Source organism: Salmo salar, chromosome ssa17, assembly GCF_905237065.1.
Source record: "Salmo salar chromosome ssa17, Ssal_v3.1, whole genome shotgun sequence".
Classification (NCBI taxonomy): domain Eukaryota; kingdom Metazoa; phylum Chordata; class Actinopteri; order Salmoniformes; family Salmonidae; genus Salmo; species Salmo salar.
Window position 1 is genome coordinate 21,927,706 of NC_059458.1, and position 19,904 is coordinate 21,947,609.

The 19,904-nt window shown below is 44.0% G+C and overlaps 3 protein-coding genes across 19 annotated transcripts in view; 2 read left to right on the top strand and 1 right to left on the bottom strand.

The window, feature by feature from the left end:
- LOC106574638 (inositol polyphosphate-4-phosphatase type I A) overlaps positions 1 to 8,197 on the top strand; it is a 50,929-nt gene extending 42,732 nt beyond the window's left edge. For 8 of the 15 annotated variants that reach the window (XM_045698989.1, XM_045698994.1, XM_045698998.1 and 5 more), the window contains 4 exons: positions 48 to 145; positions 321 to 433; positions 605 to 759; positions 1,898 to 4,961. In XM_045698989.1, coding sequence (XP_045554945.1) covers positions 48 to 145; positions 321 to 433; positions 605 to 759; positions 1,898 to 2,078 — 547 coding nt within the window. In that variant the 3' untranslated portion in view covers positions 2,079 to 4,961. Of the gene's footprint in view, positions 1 to 47; positions 146 to 320; positions 434 to 604; positions 760 to 1,897; positions 4,962 to 5,941 lie in introns of those variants that run through there. The other 7 variants (XM_045698995.1, XM_045698996.1, XM_045699000.1 and 4 more) reach the window with 1 other exon arrangement.
- An 807-nt stretch (positions 8,198 to 9,004) lies between these two features.
- LOC106574632 (inosine-uridine preferring nucleoside hydrolase) lies at positions 9,005 to 13,927 on the top strand. Of its 3 annotated transcripts, none has more exons than XM_014150626.2 (8): positions 9,005 to 9,347; positions 9,576 to 9,684; positions 9,838 to 10,138; positions 11,022 to 11,221; positions 11,356 to 11,535; positions 12,642 to 12,723; positions 12,915 to 13,063; positions 13,352 to 13,927. In XM_014150626.2, exons 1-8 carry the CDS (start codon positions 9,100 to 9,102, stop codon positions 13,691 to 13,693), a joined length of 1,611 nt encoding a protein of 536 aa, XP_014006101.2. In that variant the 5' UTR covers positions 9,005 to 9,099; the 3' UTR covers positions 13,694 to 13,927. The 3 variants fall into 3 exon arrangements, with proteins under 3 accessions (XP_014006101.2, XP_014006099.2, XP_014006100.2); XM_014150624.2 differs by having other exon boundaries at positions 9,009 to 9,347; positions 12,642 to 12,753; XM_014150625.2 differs by having other exon boundaries at positions 9,012 to 9,347; positions 12,642 to 12,753; positions 12,915 to 13,051.
- Positions 13,928 to 14,020: 93 nt separating this feature from the next.
- unc50 (unc-50 homolog (C. elegans)) lies at positions 14,021 to 18,506 on the bottom strand. The gene is made up of 6 exons (NM_001173908.2): positions 18,413 to 18,506; positions 17,504 to 17,772; positions 15,801 to 15,921; positions 15,449 to 15,588; positions 15,260 to 15,367; positions 14,021 to 14,483 (listed from the first exon to the last, which is right to left on the bottom strand). The coding sequence occupies exons 2-6, from the start codon at positions 17,766 to 17,768 to the stop codon at positions 14,347 to 14,349; spliced, it is 771 nt and encodes a 256-aa protein (NP_001167379.1). The 5' UTR covers positions 17,769 to 17,772; positions 18,413 to 18,506; the 3' UTR covers positions 14,021 to 14,346.
- Between the last annotated feature and the right edge of the window lie 1,398 nt (positions 18,507 to 19,904).

Consider the following 19,904-nt stretch of genomic DNA (forward strand, 5'->3'; position numbering starts at 1 on the left):
GAGTGGTGATGTCCCTGTATTGTTGACATGTCATCTGTTTGTGACAGGTTTGGAGACACGTCTCTGCAGGAGATCATTAACCTAGAGAGTCTGGCCAGACTCAACTCCTACTATCAACAGTTCAAGGAGGTCCTACCTGAGGACTGTAAGTCACCATAAAGTAAATGGCCCTATATGGTCCTACCTGAGGACTGTAAGTCACCATAAAGTAAATGGCCCTATATGGTCCTACCTGAGGACTGTAAGTCACCATAAAGTAAATGGGCCTATATGGAGAATATTGTTAAGATGTAGCCTGTAACATCCCCCGCTGGTCTCAGGCCTGCCCAGGTCTCGTTCCCAGACGTGTCTACCAGAGCTGCTGAGGTTCCTGGGACAGAACGTCCACGCCAGGAAGAACAAGAACGTGGACATCCTGTGGCAGGCAGCAGAGGTAAGCCCATTTTTCGCTGCAGGGCCATGAATGAATTGTTGGAGATTATCCTTTTGAGTCCAGTCCATTTCATACTGTATGGATGTTACTAATGAGGATCCAGAGCAGGGCTGAAGAATCATTTTGTAGTGAGCAGCCTGCTGTCTATTTCCTGGTATCTCTCCTCCCCAGATCTGTCGTCGTCTGAACGGCGTACGTTTCACCAGCTGTAAGAGTGCTAAGGACCGCACGGCCATGTCCGTCACCCTGGAGCAGTGTCTGATCCTACAGCACGAACATGGCATGGCCCCACAGGTCTTCTCCCAGGCCCTCGACTGCATGCGCAGGTAGGTGTCCAGCCCACTGCCTGAACTAAAAAGAAACACACACACATTGCTCGCTCCATATGCTGGGACAGTGCCAACTACAGGGTCCCCTCTCCGCCATTTAAAAAATAATAAAATATAGAAGTTGTATTTTAATTCTGTAATTAGCATTGGTTCCTCACGCAGCATCTGCTTGTCAGTCTGTCCAGCCAGTTTGTGGAGAATGCTCCCCCATGACGACAGAGCTCGCTATCCATACCCCCACATCATCCCCCTATCCAGCTCTCCTCCAACCCCATCCCCCTGTTCTCTGACACTGCTTGCTGAGAAGATAAGAAGGGCTAGACGAAGTGAAGGAGGGTAGAAGGAACAGAAACCTTGTGTAAGGATGTGACGACTCCCAGAACGGAAGCCCTGTAGAGTACAGTAGGTTATGTGAAAGATCTGTTGGGTAGTAATGTAATGCTGTCCTGCAGCTTCCTGCATGGTCTCTCGCTCCTCTCTTCACCTGCCCACTTCCTGTTCCTATTTGGTATGGGGAATTTTAAGTGCATGGCTTGAGGCTGGCATACCCCCCCACCCCACCTGCTATTCAGGAAGTGAATCCAAATTCAATGACTTGACTGAAATGAAATGGATTGGAGCACAACCCCCCCCCCCCCCATATCTGTTGTCTGTGGTATGAACATGGAGAATCATCACTGTCTTCTCTTCTTACCTCTTGATCTTTCCTTTCCTAAAGATGCAGAACATTTCTCTTAATTTTCTCCTTTCTCTCTTTCTCTTCCTCTTTTATGACAATGTCTATCATTTCTCATGTTTTGGTTGGAATTATTTCCTTTATCCGTTTTTAATTTGGGGTGTTTCTTATCCTTGTTTGGGTTCATTACTGGCTGAATGGGTCTTCTTTTCCCGTTCCATTCCACTGGCTGTGGCCCTAACCGTAATGTTATCACACCCCACCTGCACCATCACTGGTATCTCTCTTTGTTATCCATGGCTGATCATGGCCACCACATATCATTCATATCGTGTATTACCGTCTCCTCCACTCTTATTGGCCACTTCATCCCTGTCCTATCCATCCATCCATCCATCCATCCATGCCACCTGTACTTTTTGGCCCCGGCTTCTCCTCCCTCCCTCCCCCTCTCCGCAGCATTGGGACCAGGGAGGGGGTCACCCAGAAGAACCTGAGTGGCCTGTTGCCTGTGCGTGATTTCAGGCTGGACCCCAGCCTGCTGTACTCCCTGCCCCTGCTGGCCCTCAGCCCCAACCTGCTGGTCGTCTGGCTGTTCCTCAGCGTCGCCTACTTCCTGGCCAAGCTCCGCTGCAGCTGAAGGCACAGCCCCTCTGCCACCCAGCCCCACCTACTCTCAACCTCTACTCACCTCTTCTCTCTGCCCGTTCCCCCCAGTGTGTCCATCAGTCAGTCAGGAAGAAAGGCAAAAAGTTAGTTTGTCAGTCAAGGAGGAAGACAGGGAGTCAGTCAGTCGCTCTATGTCAGTCTGTCTGGAGCTCAGCCGGGAGAACCCTCTGATTGGTCGAGGACAGACAGTGTGACTGGACTTTATGTGCATCACTCGGCTAAACTACCAGCTGTTCCACCCAATGGGCAGCCAGCACTCCTCCCGCCCTGCTCTCGGTCCTAACCAATCCAGTCAGAGCAGGAGGCTGGTCTAAAGGTCTATGTGCAGTACTATATGAGACTGTTACTGTCAGTGTTCTGACATATTACTCAGTTTAACACCCATTGTTTTACAACAATCAAATACAAACAGAGTATGGAGAGAAACTTTGAAATATAGCCGGTAAGAAGTTTTAGCTGAATTTAATGGAAGTTTTGTCCCAGTTGTCCTTGAGTATTTATAGTGCAGCTTCCCAACTCATGACATGATTATAACCATGCTATTATGATAATATGATGTCATGGATCCTTTGGTTTTGCACAGAGCTTATTTTCAGTCATGCAAATGTTCTGGCTTGCTTGACGTTTACGTCTTCCATAAGGTTTGCATACAGCATAAGCCAAGGGATGGCTTGGCCATGCAATATCAAGCTGATGTGGTTTTGATCTGGCGGCCATTTTGTTGTTCCTCAGGCCTTCCTACTCTTACAGCAGGAGAGACTTGTGTCCGCTTTCACTTTAAACCAATGCACTTTTTATCAACGTTGTCATCTTAATGAAGGTTGTTAGCTTGTCTTGCCAATTGACACAGTTTCATCTTGGTCGGAGCAATTTGAATTGGCTAAATCTGGGAATGTATGATATTTCAGGGGAGCTTTGTTGGCTGCTTTGATTATGCAGTGTAGTTTTTTTCTGAAGTATTTATTTTTTAGTTTATCAGATTTCATGTCTGTACCAAGTTTCCTATTTACTATAGAGTTTGTATCTATGAATAGGTTCTTTGTTTGAGAACCTATAAGGGTTGCAGTTCTAGGGAAATGACAGAGAAGAGAATGTACATGGGCAAACCTCAAATGGCTCCCTACCACCAGATGATGCACTACCTCTGACCAGTAGTGCACTAAATATAGGGGATAGGGGATGATTTGAGACACAGCCCATGCTTGTTGTGCCAAATGTTTTAGCCAGGTCTCAGATGGTAGTTAAAGGTCTTGGATGTTTATTCCAGGTCAAAGTGTTACTTCCAGCAGCCCAAATCCATCCCGCTTCCACAGAGAAGCGCCCTATAAAGGGAGATTTGATAGCAGACTCTTTGGGTTACTTCCAAGCCTTGCACTCTGGACTTCCTGGTCTCTGCCGAGAGAGTCCATCCACCATTATCATATACAGTAGTTGCTATCTAGTCCCATAAAAACATGATTAGCCATCTAATGGTATATGCACTCATTAATATGTAGACTAGTGGTATTATTGTTTTTCAGCCCCATAGCCTCTCTCTCCATTTTAATCAGTATAATACCTGTCTTCAGTGCTGTGTTACGTCCCAAGACGGCCACACTCAATCCAATCTAAAGTGACCTACTAAAGAAATGGACCATCCGTCCCAAAATAGCCTCCTCTGTGAGACTGTCACGCTTGTCTTACATCCCCTCCACCCCCCATTTCCAACTCCTAGACCCCCACAATGGAAAGCTGGAGGCATTCTTTTGTCCTTGTTGGTTGAGCTATATGCAAGCTTGTTAGGCCTCTCACCTGTGTGACTGGTATGAGAGCTAGGCTGGGTTTAATAGTGTATTTAGGGTAGTTCAATTATTTGGTTTTGAATATTCAGATGTTTTATTTTTACCGATTTTTGTGCAATGTTTTACAATATCGACAAATACGTAAGTACATGCAGTATTTCTTTCTCAGTATTCTACAGTATTTACTTTTTCAATCTTATATATCCATATTGTAAATAATAGAAATGTATAAAATCAGATCATCTATTGATAAGTATGCTAGTGTAGAACTAACCTCTATTGTCCCATGAAAACACCATCTGAGTGTCAGCCAGGGGAGCGAGCTGAGTGTCAGCCAGGGGAGCGAGCTGAGTGTCAGCCAGGGGAGCGAGCTGAGTGTCAGCCAGGGGAGCGAGCTGAGTGTCAGCCAGGGGAGCGAGCTGAGTGTCAGCCAGGGGAGCGAGCTGAGTGTCAGCCAGGGAGGCGAGCTGAGTGTCAGCCAGGGGAGCGAGCTGAGTGTCAGCCAGGGGAGCGAGCTGAGTGTCAGCCAGGGGAGCGAGCTGAGGTCAGCCAGGGAGCGAGCTGAGTGTCAGCCAGGGGAGCGAGCTGAGTGTCAGCCAGGGGAGCGAGCTGAGTGTCAGCCAGGGGAGCGGCACACAAATTATGTCGCAAATGGCACACTATTCCCTACATAGTGCACTAATTTTCTAATTTTGACCAGAGCCCTATAGGTCCTGGTCAAAGTAGTGTACTATATAGGGAATAGGGCGCTATTTAGGATGCAACCCCAGTATGTACAATATTAGGATGACGTTTGCTTCAACCAAATGTGAAATAGCTTGTCCTGCTGGTTGGTAATGATACTACAGAAGCTTGTCACCCAGTAGGTCCTATGAAAAGAGTTGGATTGCTCCGTTCTGGGGATACACGCAATTAGGAGACCATTCTAAAGTTGTAGAGAACTGCAGAATGTGCTGGTGACAGTTTGTTCTGCTGGTGTATTTAATTCTGATGAAGAAACCCACTGTGTTAAACATGTTGTAACCATAGTGATGCTAAATCCTGGAATATTCCAACTAAAACCAAGTTCCTGACTCAATTCTCAAGTGTTATTTTTCTGTTTCTCTTGAATTCCTTAGCGCTTTTGACTATAGAGAATATATTTATATTGCTTTGCATTATATTTTCATGCTTGTATGTCTAAATGCTCACGTTTGCTAAATATATTTATTCTTATGGAGAGTTTGATGTGATTACATCATCGTCATGCAGGTGTCACTTTATAATGAGAGGGAGACATTGTAGTTGCTGTTCCAGATATCTTTGTATTAACCCTTGTCTGGTATTTTGCCAAGTTCCAACCCAATATCAGGATTGCTTGGATAACCATTTATGAATATGCTCTGAAATAGTATACTTTTCTCCCTTTCTCTCTAATGCTTCTCTCTGAAATAGTATACTTTTCTCCCTTTCTCTCTAATGCTTCTCTCTGAAATAGTATACTTTTCTCCCTTTCTCTCTGAAATACAATGCATTTCTCCCTTTCTCTCTAATGCTTCTCTCTGGAAAGTGCAATAGCAGTCAATTAGTCAGCAGCCCAAAGAATCAGTTTTAATGTTATATAATAAACGTCATGCCAAATGTATCAGAGGAGAAGGTGTATACTTCACTATAGAGTATCTGAATAGTGCAGTTCTGTTTGTTTTCCCTGGAATGGAACTGTTGCATTGAACTTAGAATGTAGAACTTTTAAGTTTGTGCGTTTGCTATTGCTCTTGTTTCACTTTATCTGGGGTGCTCGTAACTCTATCTAGAAAGCACGTCTTCTGTACACAGTATTAGTGTTCTGTTCCCCTCCCTCCAACAACATCCCGATATTCCCCATTTCCCGGGACAATCCGACCGTTCGCTTTAGCTGTTGCCCCCATGTTTCTTTGTGGCGTCAATGTGTTGGTTGGGTTTTTGGGTTCCTCATTGTCTTTTAACACGAGCCCTTTTTTTGTTTTGTTTTCTTCACTTTGCTGTCATCCTCTCTATCTGTGCTTGCCCTCCCTCCCTCCCTCCTTTTTCCCAGTGAGGGCTGCAGACGGGAGAATACCATGAAGAACGTGGGATGTCGCAAGTATGCTTTTAACTGTCTGCAGCTCAAGGCCTTCCCCAAACATTACAGGCCCCCCGACGGAACGTTTGGGAAGGTTGAGACTTGATTTGGATCATATTCTATTGTAATAGGGACAGCAACAACAACGGCAGCATAAAAAAATGAATCATTGGTTAGATGGTCTTCAACCTACGGTAGTTGGGGAAGTCCTGTGGTAAATAGCTGTGCACTGAATCGATGCATATTTTCCATTTCAAAGACGAATATCAAGAACTATGGAATGGGGAAAATGCCAAACCACTACTGGTTGAGAAACGATATACAATTTATTCAGACCTCACATACCTTTCTAGATTGTTCTGAAGTTTTAGATAATACAGGTGGGACTAGTAACAACACTGTCTGGTTATATCACGTTTTTAGGGTAGTCAAGATACAGCAAGGAGGTCGTTTTCCTGAAAAGACAGTCACTGATTCTTTACCGCTATACACAGTGAGGACTTTGTTCTTTTCAGAGCCTCAGGCAATCTATAGGTCACCAAACGTTTATCCTGGGATGATGCTACTTCATGCTGACTATGTTCAAAGTTGTGTCTCTCAACCCATAGTTAACATGTAAACTGGGATTTGTACATTTGGTTGGCGTCATTGGCCAGAGCCTATACATTTCAGAGTTCGTATTTAGGGAGTGTTACACATAGACTACACATTAATGTGGAAGTCAAGCCAGTCTGATGGACTTGATGAAGGATTCCTTCCCCACGTGGATTTAGCAGTACTCTAATCCTGTAGAGTAGGGGTTCTTTCAACGTTTTCAGCTCCAGAACTAAATAAGAAATTAACCATCCTCCTGTGACCCAAATGGTTCACCAGCGACCCAAAGGAAGACGAAATAGTGCGTGATTAGAGATGTATTCTCATAACTCACGACCCACCTCTTGCATGGCCAGGGCCCACTTTGGGACCCGACCCATAGTTTAAGAAACCCTGCAAAGAGACGTCCCACCGACTGCAATGGCAACCCAAGACCAACCAGAGCTTTCAGTGTCTGATGCGTACCTCACCTATGTACTGTTTCCCTTTTCATATCTGTAAAGCCTGTGTTCAACTTCTTTGCCAAATGAAGGGTTGTGATTGTGAATGGATTTAGCTGTGTGGCATTATCTGGCAGCTCACTGTGAAGTCTTAGCACTGTCTTAAAGGGATAGTTTGGGATTTTGGCACGAGTTCACCTGGGAGTCGGGTGAAGTTAGAGGTAGTTTCGCGAGCCAATGCTAACAAGCTTAGCACAAAGAGGGCCTCATTGCCAAAATCCTGAACTATTCCTTAAAGACTTAAAGAGGAATATTAAAAAGCTATTAATGTTATAGAAAGATCCACTTCCCTCTTTTACCAAGTTCATTTCTGGAAAAAGTTTGGTTTGAGGGTAGCAAATGAAACATAATACATTATATAACATTGGCTTGTAAAGGAAATCGAGTAGATTATTTTCTGTTCTAATATTGAACCATGTAAAGGCCAGTAGTAAACCATTTAAACACCCAAGAGGCACTTTTCTTTCAGATCATTTTCTGCATTTGTTGCACTGTTATTTTAGGATTGTCTTGTTGGCAGGTGTTGTTGACCAGGGTAAAAATGGTCAGTAAAATTGTTATCGGTATGGGAGTTAAATTGTACGTTAATCTGGAAACTGTGCTGCTCAACAACATATTTGTCATGTCTATTTTCACCACCAAGCGGCAATGTCGACTTTCTGTTTTGCAACATTTAATGAGATTGCAATTTGACACACAATTGAGCCAGAGGAGACTTGACCCTACAAATGAGGTGTGTGTGTGTGTGTGTGTGTGTATCTATCAAAGCTTCACATATTATGTTTGCTTTTCAACAGGCACCTCTGTACTGCACACGACAGGATTTACCCATTAAAATCAACTGTGAGATGCAGTTTGTGTACATTTAGTGTATTGTTTACTGTAGTTTCTTTCATGCTCATAAATATTTGTAGTATTATTGGAAACATATTTTGCTGTCTGCAGACTTTATTTTGCATTTATGTACTATACTATAGGGTATAATTCAATAAGTGTTGGGATTGGATTTGTATTTCTTTCTATTGTAATGAGCGCATATCTTGTATCCTGCACAAAGAGGATATCTGTATAGGCCTGACTGTTGCTTTAGATGAAGCTTTCATCAATATCTGACGCTAATAAAAGAATGTTCGTCTTTGTTTTGTCTTTGTAATGGAAGACTTGAAAGTTTACATCAAGGTGTTGGAATGTTCCATTCTTTTCCAGAATCTTATCTGGATGACTCTAGCTAGAGTGAAATGTCATCCAGCCAGGCCACAGTAAAACAAAAGACCTTGTCTGGCTACTAGGATTTTTTTGTTCTCTGCAAGATGCCACTTGTTGTACAGTAGCAAAGCTGTAGAGATATGAAGCCAGTTATAATGTCTGTAGAGCGATCCAAAGACTTACTCATAGTCACAACTAGAAAGAAACAAAGTGCAACACATTTTGATTCCTAAAATACAGTGCTACTTGAAGACAATGGCAGCACCATTGGCATACGGCACACTATGGACATCAGCGGCTCATTTCCAGAGGTGGAGGTAATTGGGTTTATTTTTCACTTCTCTTTTTACAAAGAAGTACCGGGTTGAATTCCTAGGACAACTGTCAGGCCCATAGTGGTCACGCACAGTGAATGACAACTGTCAGGACCATAGTGGTCACGCACAGTGAAGGCAAATCTACTCAGCTTTTAGCCCCATTTGTAACCCTGCATTTTTATTTGATCATTAATATTGGACACTTTATTTTTGACTAAAACATCTCTGGAATATATAGATCATATTTTCTTCCACTGCTCAGGATACGTCCAAAGATTGGTATTTTAATATGTTTGAGAGAACTACAGTCTGCTAAGAATACAACCTTGGCCGACAAGCAGTCCACTTTCATGTGGTCTATTACTCTCAATCACACTCCAGTCCAGACGGTGGCAGTAATGCACTCAACATCTGGTTTGCACACTAAAGAACTAACAAAAAGGGGGGAATAAGAAGCAGTCGCTGGTAGTGGCTGCGGTTCCGTGAAAGGACGTCTTTTGTTTCGTGCAGAGGAATGGCTTCTCTTAATGTTGGGTCGACATACTCAAATTATACAGACTTTAATAATGCGGTCACCGCATTCGAAAATGAGAATTTTGTCCAGTTTTATCGCCGCGACGCAAGAACAATTGAAAAAGTCAAACGATTAAATCCAAGGCACCATTACAATCCTGAGTTGAAGTATGTGAACATACATCTGACTTGTATACACGGTGGCAGAAATTTCTTATCACATTCTAAAGGAGTGCGTCCGAAGACGAGGTAGCTAACTTCCATTTCTAGATGACTTTTTTTTGCTTGTATCCATGGTCATGTAGCCTACATATCTGCTAGATCTCCTGACAGGGGGCACTGTTTTGCAGCCACCGTCCGTCATAATAAAGAGTATTTCAATGTAATGTTTTCCAGGACAAGAGAGCATATAAATTAGAAATGTATTTCGTTTTACATTTTTCAAACAATGTTAAAGCAGGCTCATTGTCTCTACAGTACCTGCAGGGTTGGATGCCCAGCTTTAATCAAAGTCAAAACTACAGAGGATGGAGAGAGATTAGTTGTAAAGGAAATGGTCAAAATACACAACCATGAAGTCAGTGAGGTGAGTGGTCAACATAATGGTTCAATTCCAGATGGCAATACCATGATGCATTTTATAGTCTTACTGTTATGATAAAATACAGTAGGACTATCGCATAACAATTACTGGTTGATGGTGGTTCACACATGTATATAAATGAATGTTCTTGTACAGGCTGCGTTCAAGCACTACCCCAAGAGGAGACAACTATGTCCGGCTGAACGCGCCAAGTGTTCCGAATTGCTGACAAAGTACGATGGCAACAAAAGATTGGTGATTGAAGAGCTCACCAAAGTAACTGGAAAAGTCATCCTACCGAAGGACATTCACAACATTGCAGCAACAATGAACTGTCCTCCAAAATGTGAGCGAAAGAAACAAGAGAAGAAACAAGAGGTGACCAAAGGGATTCGAATGGTGATGGACACTGACACAAAGCTAAGAGAACAGGCAAGAAAAAGGCGGCCTGGATGTGGTTAGTATTTCTGACATAATACGGGATATTATGTTAAGGACGGCGCATTGCCATTACGTTGCGGATGTTACACCCTCACATGTAGTGGTGGTGTTTTGATTTTTTTTTACCTGACCTTCGAACAACCACCCGGAAGTCTCGCGAGCTTACACTCCGGTTCGCTACCTCCAGTGGTAATAACAGGCTACAGTTTACCGACCTTTTGACCTGTGACATGCCGGCAAACTCTGGTTATCCACCTACGTGTGCAGGACATTTGTCCATGGGTTTCACGTAGCACAGAACCATTAGAAATATAATTATATATTAATAATAATAAATTATATTTCTATGCACAGAACGTTAGCCCGGTCAATTTTAAAAATTTACATTTACATTTTAGTCATTTAGCAGACACTCTTATCCAGAGCGACTTACAGTAGTGAATGCATCCATTTCATAATTTTTTCCCCCCGTACTGGTCCCCCGTGGGAATCGAACCCACAACCCTGGCGTTGCAAACACCATGCTCTACCAACTGAGCCACACGGGACCTATTGAGAAGCCAGTTCCAACACCAAAATGTATAGCTGGCAGGGTTACACATGGTTTCCATATAGGAAATATCAGATATTCTTTACGGCTGCTCTACTCAGCCTGATAACTTCTGATTCAATTCCTATACTGTGTGTCTTCTCCATGCATTCCGATATAAATGTGCATGACAAGGTGTAGCAGACATGCTTTAGTCTTTCAAAGAAGACGCGTCCGCAACGACAGTCTAACTATCGTCAAGCACAATCTTGCGGGTAAAGAAATTGTTCACAATCTTAGATTTTGGAGTGTAATGTCCCATTTTTAATGTTACTGCTGTTCTGAATATGTCGTTGAATGCACCTCTAAGCGTTCAAGGATCCAAGGAGGTCCGAGAAGAAACTGGTGCTTGACGTGGACACGGGGGTGGATGACGCCCAGGCCATCATGATGGCTCTCGCAGCCCCCAACGTGGAGGTCCTGGGGATCACCTGCGTAAGCGGCAACACCTCCCTGGAAAACTCCTGCAGGAACACACTGCGCGTCCTCAAGGTCTGCCAGAGACTTGAGGTAGGCCTGGCGGAAACACTGCTCACTACATTAAACAACGATTTGATTTGTAACAATCATACAATTTTGGTGGTAAACTTATGCTCTATTATAGACTAATATCAGTGTGTATTATATCTGCTGTGTTGCGTTAGATCCCAGTGTTCGGTGGAGCTGCGGAGCCTCTGATGGGCCACCCCCTGTCGGCAGGCCCCTTCCACGGGCAGGATGGGCTGGGGGACACCCCTGACCCAGATGCCCCGGGCCTGGAGCTGCTGCAGACAGAAGGGGCTGTGGAAGCCATCATCAGGCTGGTCAATGAGAACCCTGGAGAGGTCAGTAACAAAAGGGTTAGGTTCTTAAGCTAAAACCAAACCCCAGCACCCCTAGATCTATGAGAAATGTCTTTGCATTGGGGCTTGGAATCCAAACAAGAAGGTATTTTATTAGGATCCCCATTAGCTGTTGCGAAAGCAGCAGCTACTCTTCCTGGGGTCCACACAAAACATGAAGCATAATACAGAATGACATAATACAGAACATCATTAGACAAGAACAGCTCAAGGACAGAACTACATACATTTTTAAAAAGGCACACGTAGCCTACATATCAATACATACACACCAACTATCTAGGTCAAATAGGGGAGAGGTGCTGTGCTGTGAGGTGTTGCTTTATTTTTTTTAAACCAGGTTTTCTGTTTATTTGAGCAATATGAGATGGAAGGAAGTTCCATGCAATAATGGCTCTATATAATACTGTACGTTTTGGGGAATTTGTTCTGGATTTGGGGACTATGATAAGTGTGTGTGTGTGTCAGAGCTGTGTGTAAGTTGACTATGCTAACAATTTGGGATTTTCAACATGTTAATGTTTCTTTAAAAATAAGTGATGCAGTCAGTCTCTCCTCAACTCTTAGCCAAGAGAGACTGACATGCATAGTATTAACATTATCCCTCTGATTACAATGAAGAGCAAAACGTGCCGCTCTGTTCTGGGCCAGCTGCAGCTTAACTAGGTCTTTCCATGCAGCACTGGACCACACGACTGGACAATAATCAAGATTAGACAAAACTAGAGCCTGCAGAACTTGCTTTTTGGAGTGTGGTGTCAAAACAGCAGAGCAACTCTTTATTACAGCTAGACCTCTCCCCATCTGCAACCATTGAATCTATATGTTTTGACCATGACAGTTTACAATCTAAGGTAACGCCAAGTAATTTAGTCTCCTCAACTTGTTCAACAGCCACACCATTCATTACCAGATTCAGCTGAGGTCTAGAACTTAATGATTTGTACCAAACACAATGCTCTTAGTTTGAGATGTTCAGCACCAGTTTATAACAAGAAGGTCTAGTGCTTCGTTGCCAAGACGTTAAGTGTTTCTTTTCCCTTCCATAGTAGATGTCTGGATTGACTCAGTGTTGTTTCTCTGTCTAGGTGTGTCTGGTAGCTCTGGCCCCGTTGACCAACCTGGCCCTTGCAGTGAAAATTGACCCCACCCTCCCTCAGAAACTCAAAGGTCTCTTCATCATGGGAGGCAACACTGACTGTAAGGGCTTTATGTCTATAATGCCATTTACATAGGCCTAGTGACTTATCAACATACTTTGTCATACAGTCAATTGACCTGGTAGGATGTTATGAAATGATATAAATAATGACCTAATAATAACGTATTTGTTTCTTGGATATTGTTATTTGTGTTTGCAGCGAGGGGGAACACCACAGTGTGTGCAGAGTTCAACTTTGCTGCCGACCCGGAGGCTGCTTACATCGTCCTGAACCGCTTCTTCTGTCCAACCTACATCGCTACCTGGGAGTTCTGCTGTGAGAACAAGCTACCATGGGTAAGAGCACAGGTACTGGTCATCTACCTATACAGACTAAATAAAGGCTCACACACTACCAGGTGTATTGTAAGCACTGGTCCAGCTCTCACATCAGAGCAGATGGGAGGAAATGAGACAAGGAGGTGGCCTCTTTCAATTATTGAGATGCATCCACTGGCTTACTTAGTAATGAATTGTGTATCAAAATATCTCCTGCGGTCTTTTTACAAGTATTTTACATACATTTTGTTTGAGCAAGTTGATTTGTCTTTTCTCCAAACCCACTTGTCCCATCCATCTCTAATCTGCACCCTGCAGTCGTTCTGTGACAACTGGCTGGCCCAGGACTCAGACAAGGCCCGCTTCATGAAGAGCATCTTCAAACACACCGTGGCCACTTGCGCTCGCTACCAACGGGAGATGACGGCTGGCCCGGGTTTCGTGTCGTGCGACTCGTACGCCATGGCGGCGGCCATCGATGACGGTTTCGTGTGGGTGTCTGAGCCGGTGGCGGTTACCGTGGAGCTTCAGGGGACCTACACCCGGGGCATGATGGTCCTGGACAAGCTGGGAGTCCTGGAGAAGGAGCACCAAGTTGTCATCATGAGGACAGTGGACCTGGAGTGCTTCAAGGGGATGTTGATGGACTCCCTGAAGTAATAAGCGCTGGGCTGGGAACTACACCTTACTGCTGTCCCATATTGTTTATTTTTACCAAATTATTTGGGAGGGCTCCAATTCCACTCTTCGTAATGCGTTTCGTACAGATAGATCTTGATAAGAGGGAGACAGTTTGAGGTGATGGATATGTCTCTAGTGTCTGACTTGCCATTATGTTCTGAATCACCATCAATCATTTTACTTTATCAGGAAATAAATATTCTACAATGTTAATTTTCTGATATTGTTTTACTATATTACATGAGGTCAGGAGCAACTGTCACGTGTTTTAGATTGCATTTCTTTCCTGTTAATGAAGAAGGGGATGAAGTAAAACCTCTTTATTGAAAGTGCTCAGGAATGTACACTCAGAGAAACGCCCCTTAGTCCAATTGAAATACAAATTCACCACTTTTCTTTACTTCTTTCTCTTCAATAAACAAGATTTTCAGTGCGTCATATTTAAAAAAAGAAAGAAAACAAACCGAGATATCTTAAAAACAATCCACGATTTGTGTATCTTACAACCAAAGTATTATTTACAAAGTATACAAAACTGCATCACCCCATCCAATCACATTCCAGAATGAAAGCATTGTCCATGAGTCCTCAGAGCCACCTGTCTGTGGGCTCTGGTCCTGACTCCAGAGTGTCTACTGGACGCGGTACTTGTAGAACCAGCAGAGGCCCTTGGTGAAGTTCCATCCCAGGGAGAGAGAGAGGATGTAGAGGAGAACTAGCAGGGCGAAGGGGTAGAGCAGAACCACTGTGTTCTGCAGTTGGGGCAATGCTGAGGGACAGCGAGAGAGGAACTGGAGTAAATATACAGTTGGTAGACCTAACCATTGTTAGAGGGTCTGATAGTTTCACCCCCAGTGAACTATCCCTTTAAGGGTGAATAAAACCACAGAACAAATATATAAATGTGAAGCATCCGCTTGTCGTTTCCACTCACTACCAAATATGGCAGTGAGAGGAAGCGGCAGGTAGCCTAGTGGTTAAGAGCATTGGGCCAGTAACCGAAAGGGTCCTGGTTTGAATCCCTGAGCCGACTAGGTGGGGGAAATCTGTCTATGCCCTTGAGCAAGGCACTTAACCCTGATTGCCCCTGTAATCGCTGTGGATAATAGCATCTGCTAAATGACTGAAATGTAAAATGAAGCTCAGTGGCCAGCAGAGGAAGGATGACTGACATTCTGCATGTTTTGAAACATTTGATCTCAATACAGTTTTCTGTTCCCAAAACTAGAATCTGTTATGAACAGAGTGGACTAAGTCTTGTAGACTTTGCCAAAGTTGTAAAACATCACATTGTTTAGAAGGAGTGCAAAGGCAAATTGAGTTATAGCACATGGGCACTCAACAGAGAAGGTGTTCTCTAACGGAAATATGCAGATGCAGGCTAGAACGGGCCAATGGGATCTCGCTGGCTCGTGCTTGGCTCTACCCACCTCCTTGCATGTTCTGCCCACTATGACTCATTTGTTCCCATTGGAAACGACAGGCTGTGGTCTATCTTGGTTAAGTTATTAAAAAAATCTTTGATAAAACTTAAAGGGGCCTCACCGTTGTATCCCAGGAATGTAATGTATAGATAGTAGCCGATGGCTGTCAGCCACAGACTGTTCCCTACAAAGTACCCCAGGAACCAGTCTGAGTTTATCACTACGATATCTGAAACAAACAGCAGAGATCAGACAGCGTTACAACAAATAACACCTTGTTAGAAATGTGTAATAACATGTCTGCACTCACGGTTTATAAAGAAGAGCTGTAGGAAGTGCAGGATGACAAGCAGGGGGTAGAAGGCATTGAGATGCACATCGAATGCGTAGCCCCACTCTACATCATAGTCCTTACTGGGCGGCTTCAGCAGGTACTTATTGGTGATGAACCTGGGGATACAGACAGGAAAGGGCCTTTAGAGCATGGGGAAGGACCAGCATTTAAACATTTGCACAGCCCGAAGGCAAACCTCTAGACTGTATCTGAAGGGACCAGATAGACATACACACACTATGATGCTTCTTGCTCCATCTGGCCTCAAGCTTCCAGCCATTCCATACACCTTACGTCCATCTAGCTCTTTCTGTAAATCTCTACTCACCACATGAGTGTGGAGATGAGCAGGCCCACGCCGATGCAGTCTATGAACACCACCCACAGCAACAGCTTCAGAGTCTCCACAAAGCCCATGTCCAGCACCAGCCCAAAGCCCACTGTGGACACTACACACAGAGGATGAGAGACAGGTGTCACAGCCACAGGAAAAAAGCATAAAGATGATAATATTGTAATTTGCAATATATTTGTTATTTATTAGGATCCCCATTAGCTGCTGGAAAACCATCAGCTATGTGGACCCCATCACCATTCCTGGGGTCCACATGAAACATGACAATGCATAGTACAGAACATTTTTAATAAAGCACTGAAATACATACATTTACAACATCACACATAGCCTACATATCAGTACATACAATATCTAGGTCTAATATATAGTAAGTAGTACAGTGCAAATTACAATACAATATCAAATGGCTGTCTCTCTTCACAGTCCCCTTTGTGCAGTAAGGTGTGCTATTATCTGTTTTTTTTAAACTGGTTTTATTTCTAGCTTGAGTTACCTGGGGTGGCAGAGTTCCATGTAGTCATGGCTCTATTTAATACTGTGTTTCCCAGCCTCTGTTCTGGACCTGGGGACTGTGAAGAGACCTCTGGTTGCATATCTTGTGTTGTACCGGTTAGTGTCTGAACTGTGTACCAACTGCTTGAACAGACAGTTTGGTACCTTCATCACATCAATACCTCACACAAAGACCAATAGTGATGCAGTCAATCTCTCCTCAACTTTGAGAAAGGAGAGACTGACATGCATGTTACTGACATTTTCCCTCCATGTACATCTAAGTGAGATACGGGCTGCTTTGTTCTAGACCAACTGCAATTTTACCCATGTCCTCCTTTGCCGCACATGACCACACAACTGGGCAGTAGTCCAGGTGCAGCAAAACTAGGGCCTGTAGGAACTGTCTGGACAACAGATGTCAAAAAGGCTGAGCAACGCCCGATCACGGACAAACCTCTTCCCATTTAAGCAACCATTGAGTCTATATGTTTTGACCATGACAGCTGCTATCTAGGGTGACACCCAGCAGTTTAGTCTCCTCAGCTTGCTCAATAGCCACATTATTCAATAATAGATCTAAACGAGGTTTAGCATTGAGCGAGTGATTTGTCCCAAAAATGATGCTTTTCGGTTGTGATATTTAGCACCAGCATGTTGCTAGTTACCCATTGTAAAACTGACTGGAGCTCTGTGTCTCAGTTATTTATTTTACTGTATAAGTCTAACAAAACGGGCTCCCACAATCATCTTACTATCAATTTCTTTCAGTCATTTGTCAGACTCTTTATGTCTCTGATCTGTTTTAATCACATGTGAGATGAGACCAGGTCAATGGAAAGAGGGTCCCATAACCAGGCATTAATACTCCAAATGATACATTCATTCCTGTTTGATTGCTGGTTACATCCGATACAGAAAGCCTTATTGCATCCTATTTTGAGTTGGTTAATGATTTGTTACTGCTTCATTTCTAATCAAAACTTTAATATGATGCTTTAAAGGTGCTTTGTTTTTTGTTGGTTGTGCATATTTATACTCTCTAAATTGCAAAAAGTTATTCTAGTAGTCAAACTATTGCTACACAGTTCCCACTCCTTGTTTTTAGAAAGCACACTTGTTCAGAAAGGGCAGGTGATTGTTATAGATCGACTGCTGTGAAAAACACCCAAGATACTGACCACAGAGCCAGATGCTGAGTAACACCAGGAAGGCAGGGTCGTCTCTGGCCCACTGGTCCTTGGTCTGCTTCCTGTAGTGGAAGTTACGATAGACTCTCTGTGGGGAGGTGAACAAGTAGAGCATCTGCCACACGGCAAACTCAAAGTCCATGGCTTTGAAGTGCAGCAGCCTCCTCAGGTATTTGTAGCGCTTGGCGCCCGCTGTGTGGCGTGCCGCATCGCGGGCGCTCAGGCTTCCGTTCTGCGGCGAGGTGGTCGGCAACATAGTGCTGGGAAACACAGGAAGCATCACGAAGACCAAATCAGAGCCATAGATAAACTGAATTTGATTTACAGTGGAGGTGCAGTCTTCCCTTTCTCCCTGCATAGGCCTCACCTGGTGACACAGTACTCTCAGCTTATGTCAACATCCAAGAACCTGCACAATATTGACTTTTACCATGAAATTACATTAAGTCATTGCAACAGTCACATTGATTGTTTCCTAAATGACCTCCTTGTCCATCCTGTCAGTCTGTCTGCGGTAGTTTAGTTTAGACATCTTACTAGCTATCTGATATGTCTGTAACAGACTCTCCAGCAGTCACGACAGTGTGATATACTGTGCTCAGATCTTTGTTGACATGCCAGGCTAACAGACTAGTAGTAACTAGCTAGATGGCTCTTGAAAGCTAACGTCAGCTGGCAAACTGTGGTTTTCCCTGCCAACAATATTGTTTAAACTAAAGTAATTTGTGCCAGCGAGTGTCAAAAGACAAACGTTAGACTAAACAATGTAGCTAGCTGACGTTAGGTCCGTAGCATAGACCCTTTGATGGAACTGGCTGGCCTTAGTAGCACGTTAGCCAAGACTACAACTGAATGTATGGTTTAGTTGCAGACTGAGATAAGAATGTTGGATAAACGTACCTACTGAACCTCCTATTTTGAGAAGAAAGTTCCTTTTCCTCAGTAAAAAAATAGCTCTTCCTGACAACTGAACACGTAGAAACTTCCGGTAAGTGACCAAGAGGCGCTTCGACATTGCATCTTGGGAATTGTAGTCAGAAAGAAATTAAACAAGCTTTGTTGTAGTACAATCTATCATAACATCACCACTCCCCTCTGACATAGCCAAAATAAAAGTATGGATTTTTGCATGTGTTTTTAGATGAAACGGAGAGTATAATTAATATGCGTGTGAAAGCAGTATAGCATAGGTGATTGAGTGTTTATTAGTCACATGTACAGGGTTGCAGGTGTGAGTGAAAATCTTCGGCTTCAAGCTGCAGCATGCAGGAAATGTCGATGGGTGGAGTAACGGGGGGCGGGGCGAATGTCCATAGGTGGAGTAGCAGGGGGGAGGGGGGAGCGGGGTGCAGGTAGCTGCCTAGTGGGTGGCTATTCAGCAGTCTGGTGGTCTGAGGGTAGAAACTATTGGCCAGTCTTTCAGTTTTTGCCATGATTCTCCTGTTCTGCCCACTTCTGAGTGATTGAAGCAGGGAGAACAGGGCATGGCTTGGGTGGCTGGGTTCCCTGATGATCTTCTTGGCATTTCTACGACACCTGTTCTTGTAAACTCAGCAACAACAAAAAAAGTCCCTTTTTCAGGACCCTGTCTTTCAAAGATAATTCGTAAAAATCCCATAACTTCACAGATCTTCATTGTAAAGGGTTTTAACACTGTTTCCCATGCTTGTTCGATGAACCATAAACAATTAATGAACAAACAATTAATGAACATGCACCTGTGGAACGGTCATTAAGATTGCCTACCTTACAGATGGTAGGCAATTAAGGTCACAGTTATGAAAACTTAGGACACTAAAGAGGCCTTTCTACTGACTCTGAAAAACACCAAAAGAAAGATGGCCAGGGTCCCTGCTCATCTGCGTGAACGTGCTTTAGGCATGCTTCAAGGAGTCATGAGGACTGCAGATGTGGCCAGGGCAATAAATTGCAATGTCCGTACTGTGAAACGCCTAAGACAGCGCTACAGGGAGACAGGACGGGCAGCTGATCGTCCTCGCAGTGGCAGACCACATGTAACAACACCTGCACAGGATCGGTACATCCGAACATCACACCTGCGGGACAGGTACAGGATGGCAACAACAACTGCCCGAGTTACACCAGGACCGCACAATCCCTCCATCAGGGCTCAGACTGTCCGCAATAGGCTAAGAGAGGCTGGACTGAGGGCTTGTAGGGCTGTTGTAAGGCAGGTCCTCACCAGACATTACCGTCAACAACGTCACCTATGGGCACAAACCCACCATCGCTGGACCAGACAGGACTGGCAAAAAGTGCTCTTCACTGATGAGTCGCGGTTTTGTTTCACCAGGGGTGATGGTCGGATTCACGTTTAGCGTGTCGAAGGAATGAACGTTACACCGAGGCCTGTACTCTGGAGCGGGATCGA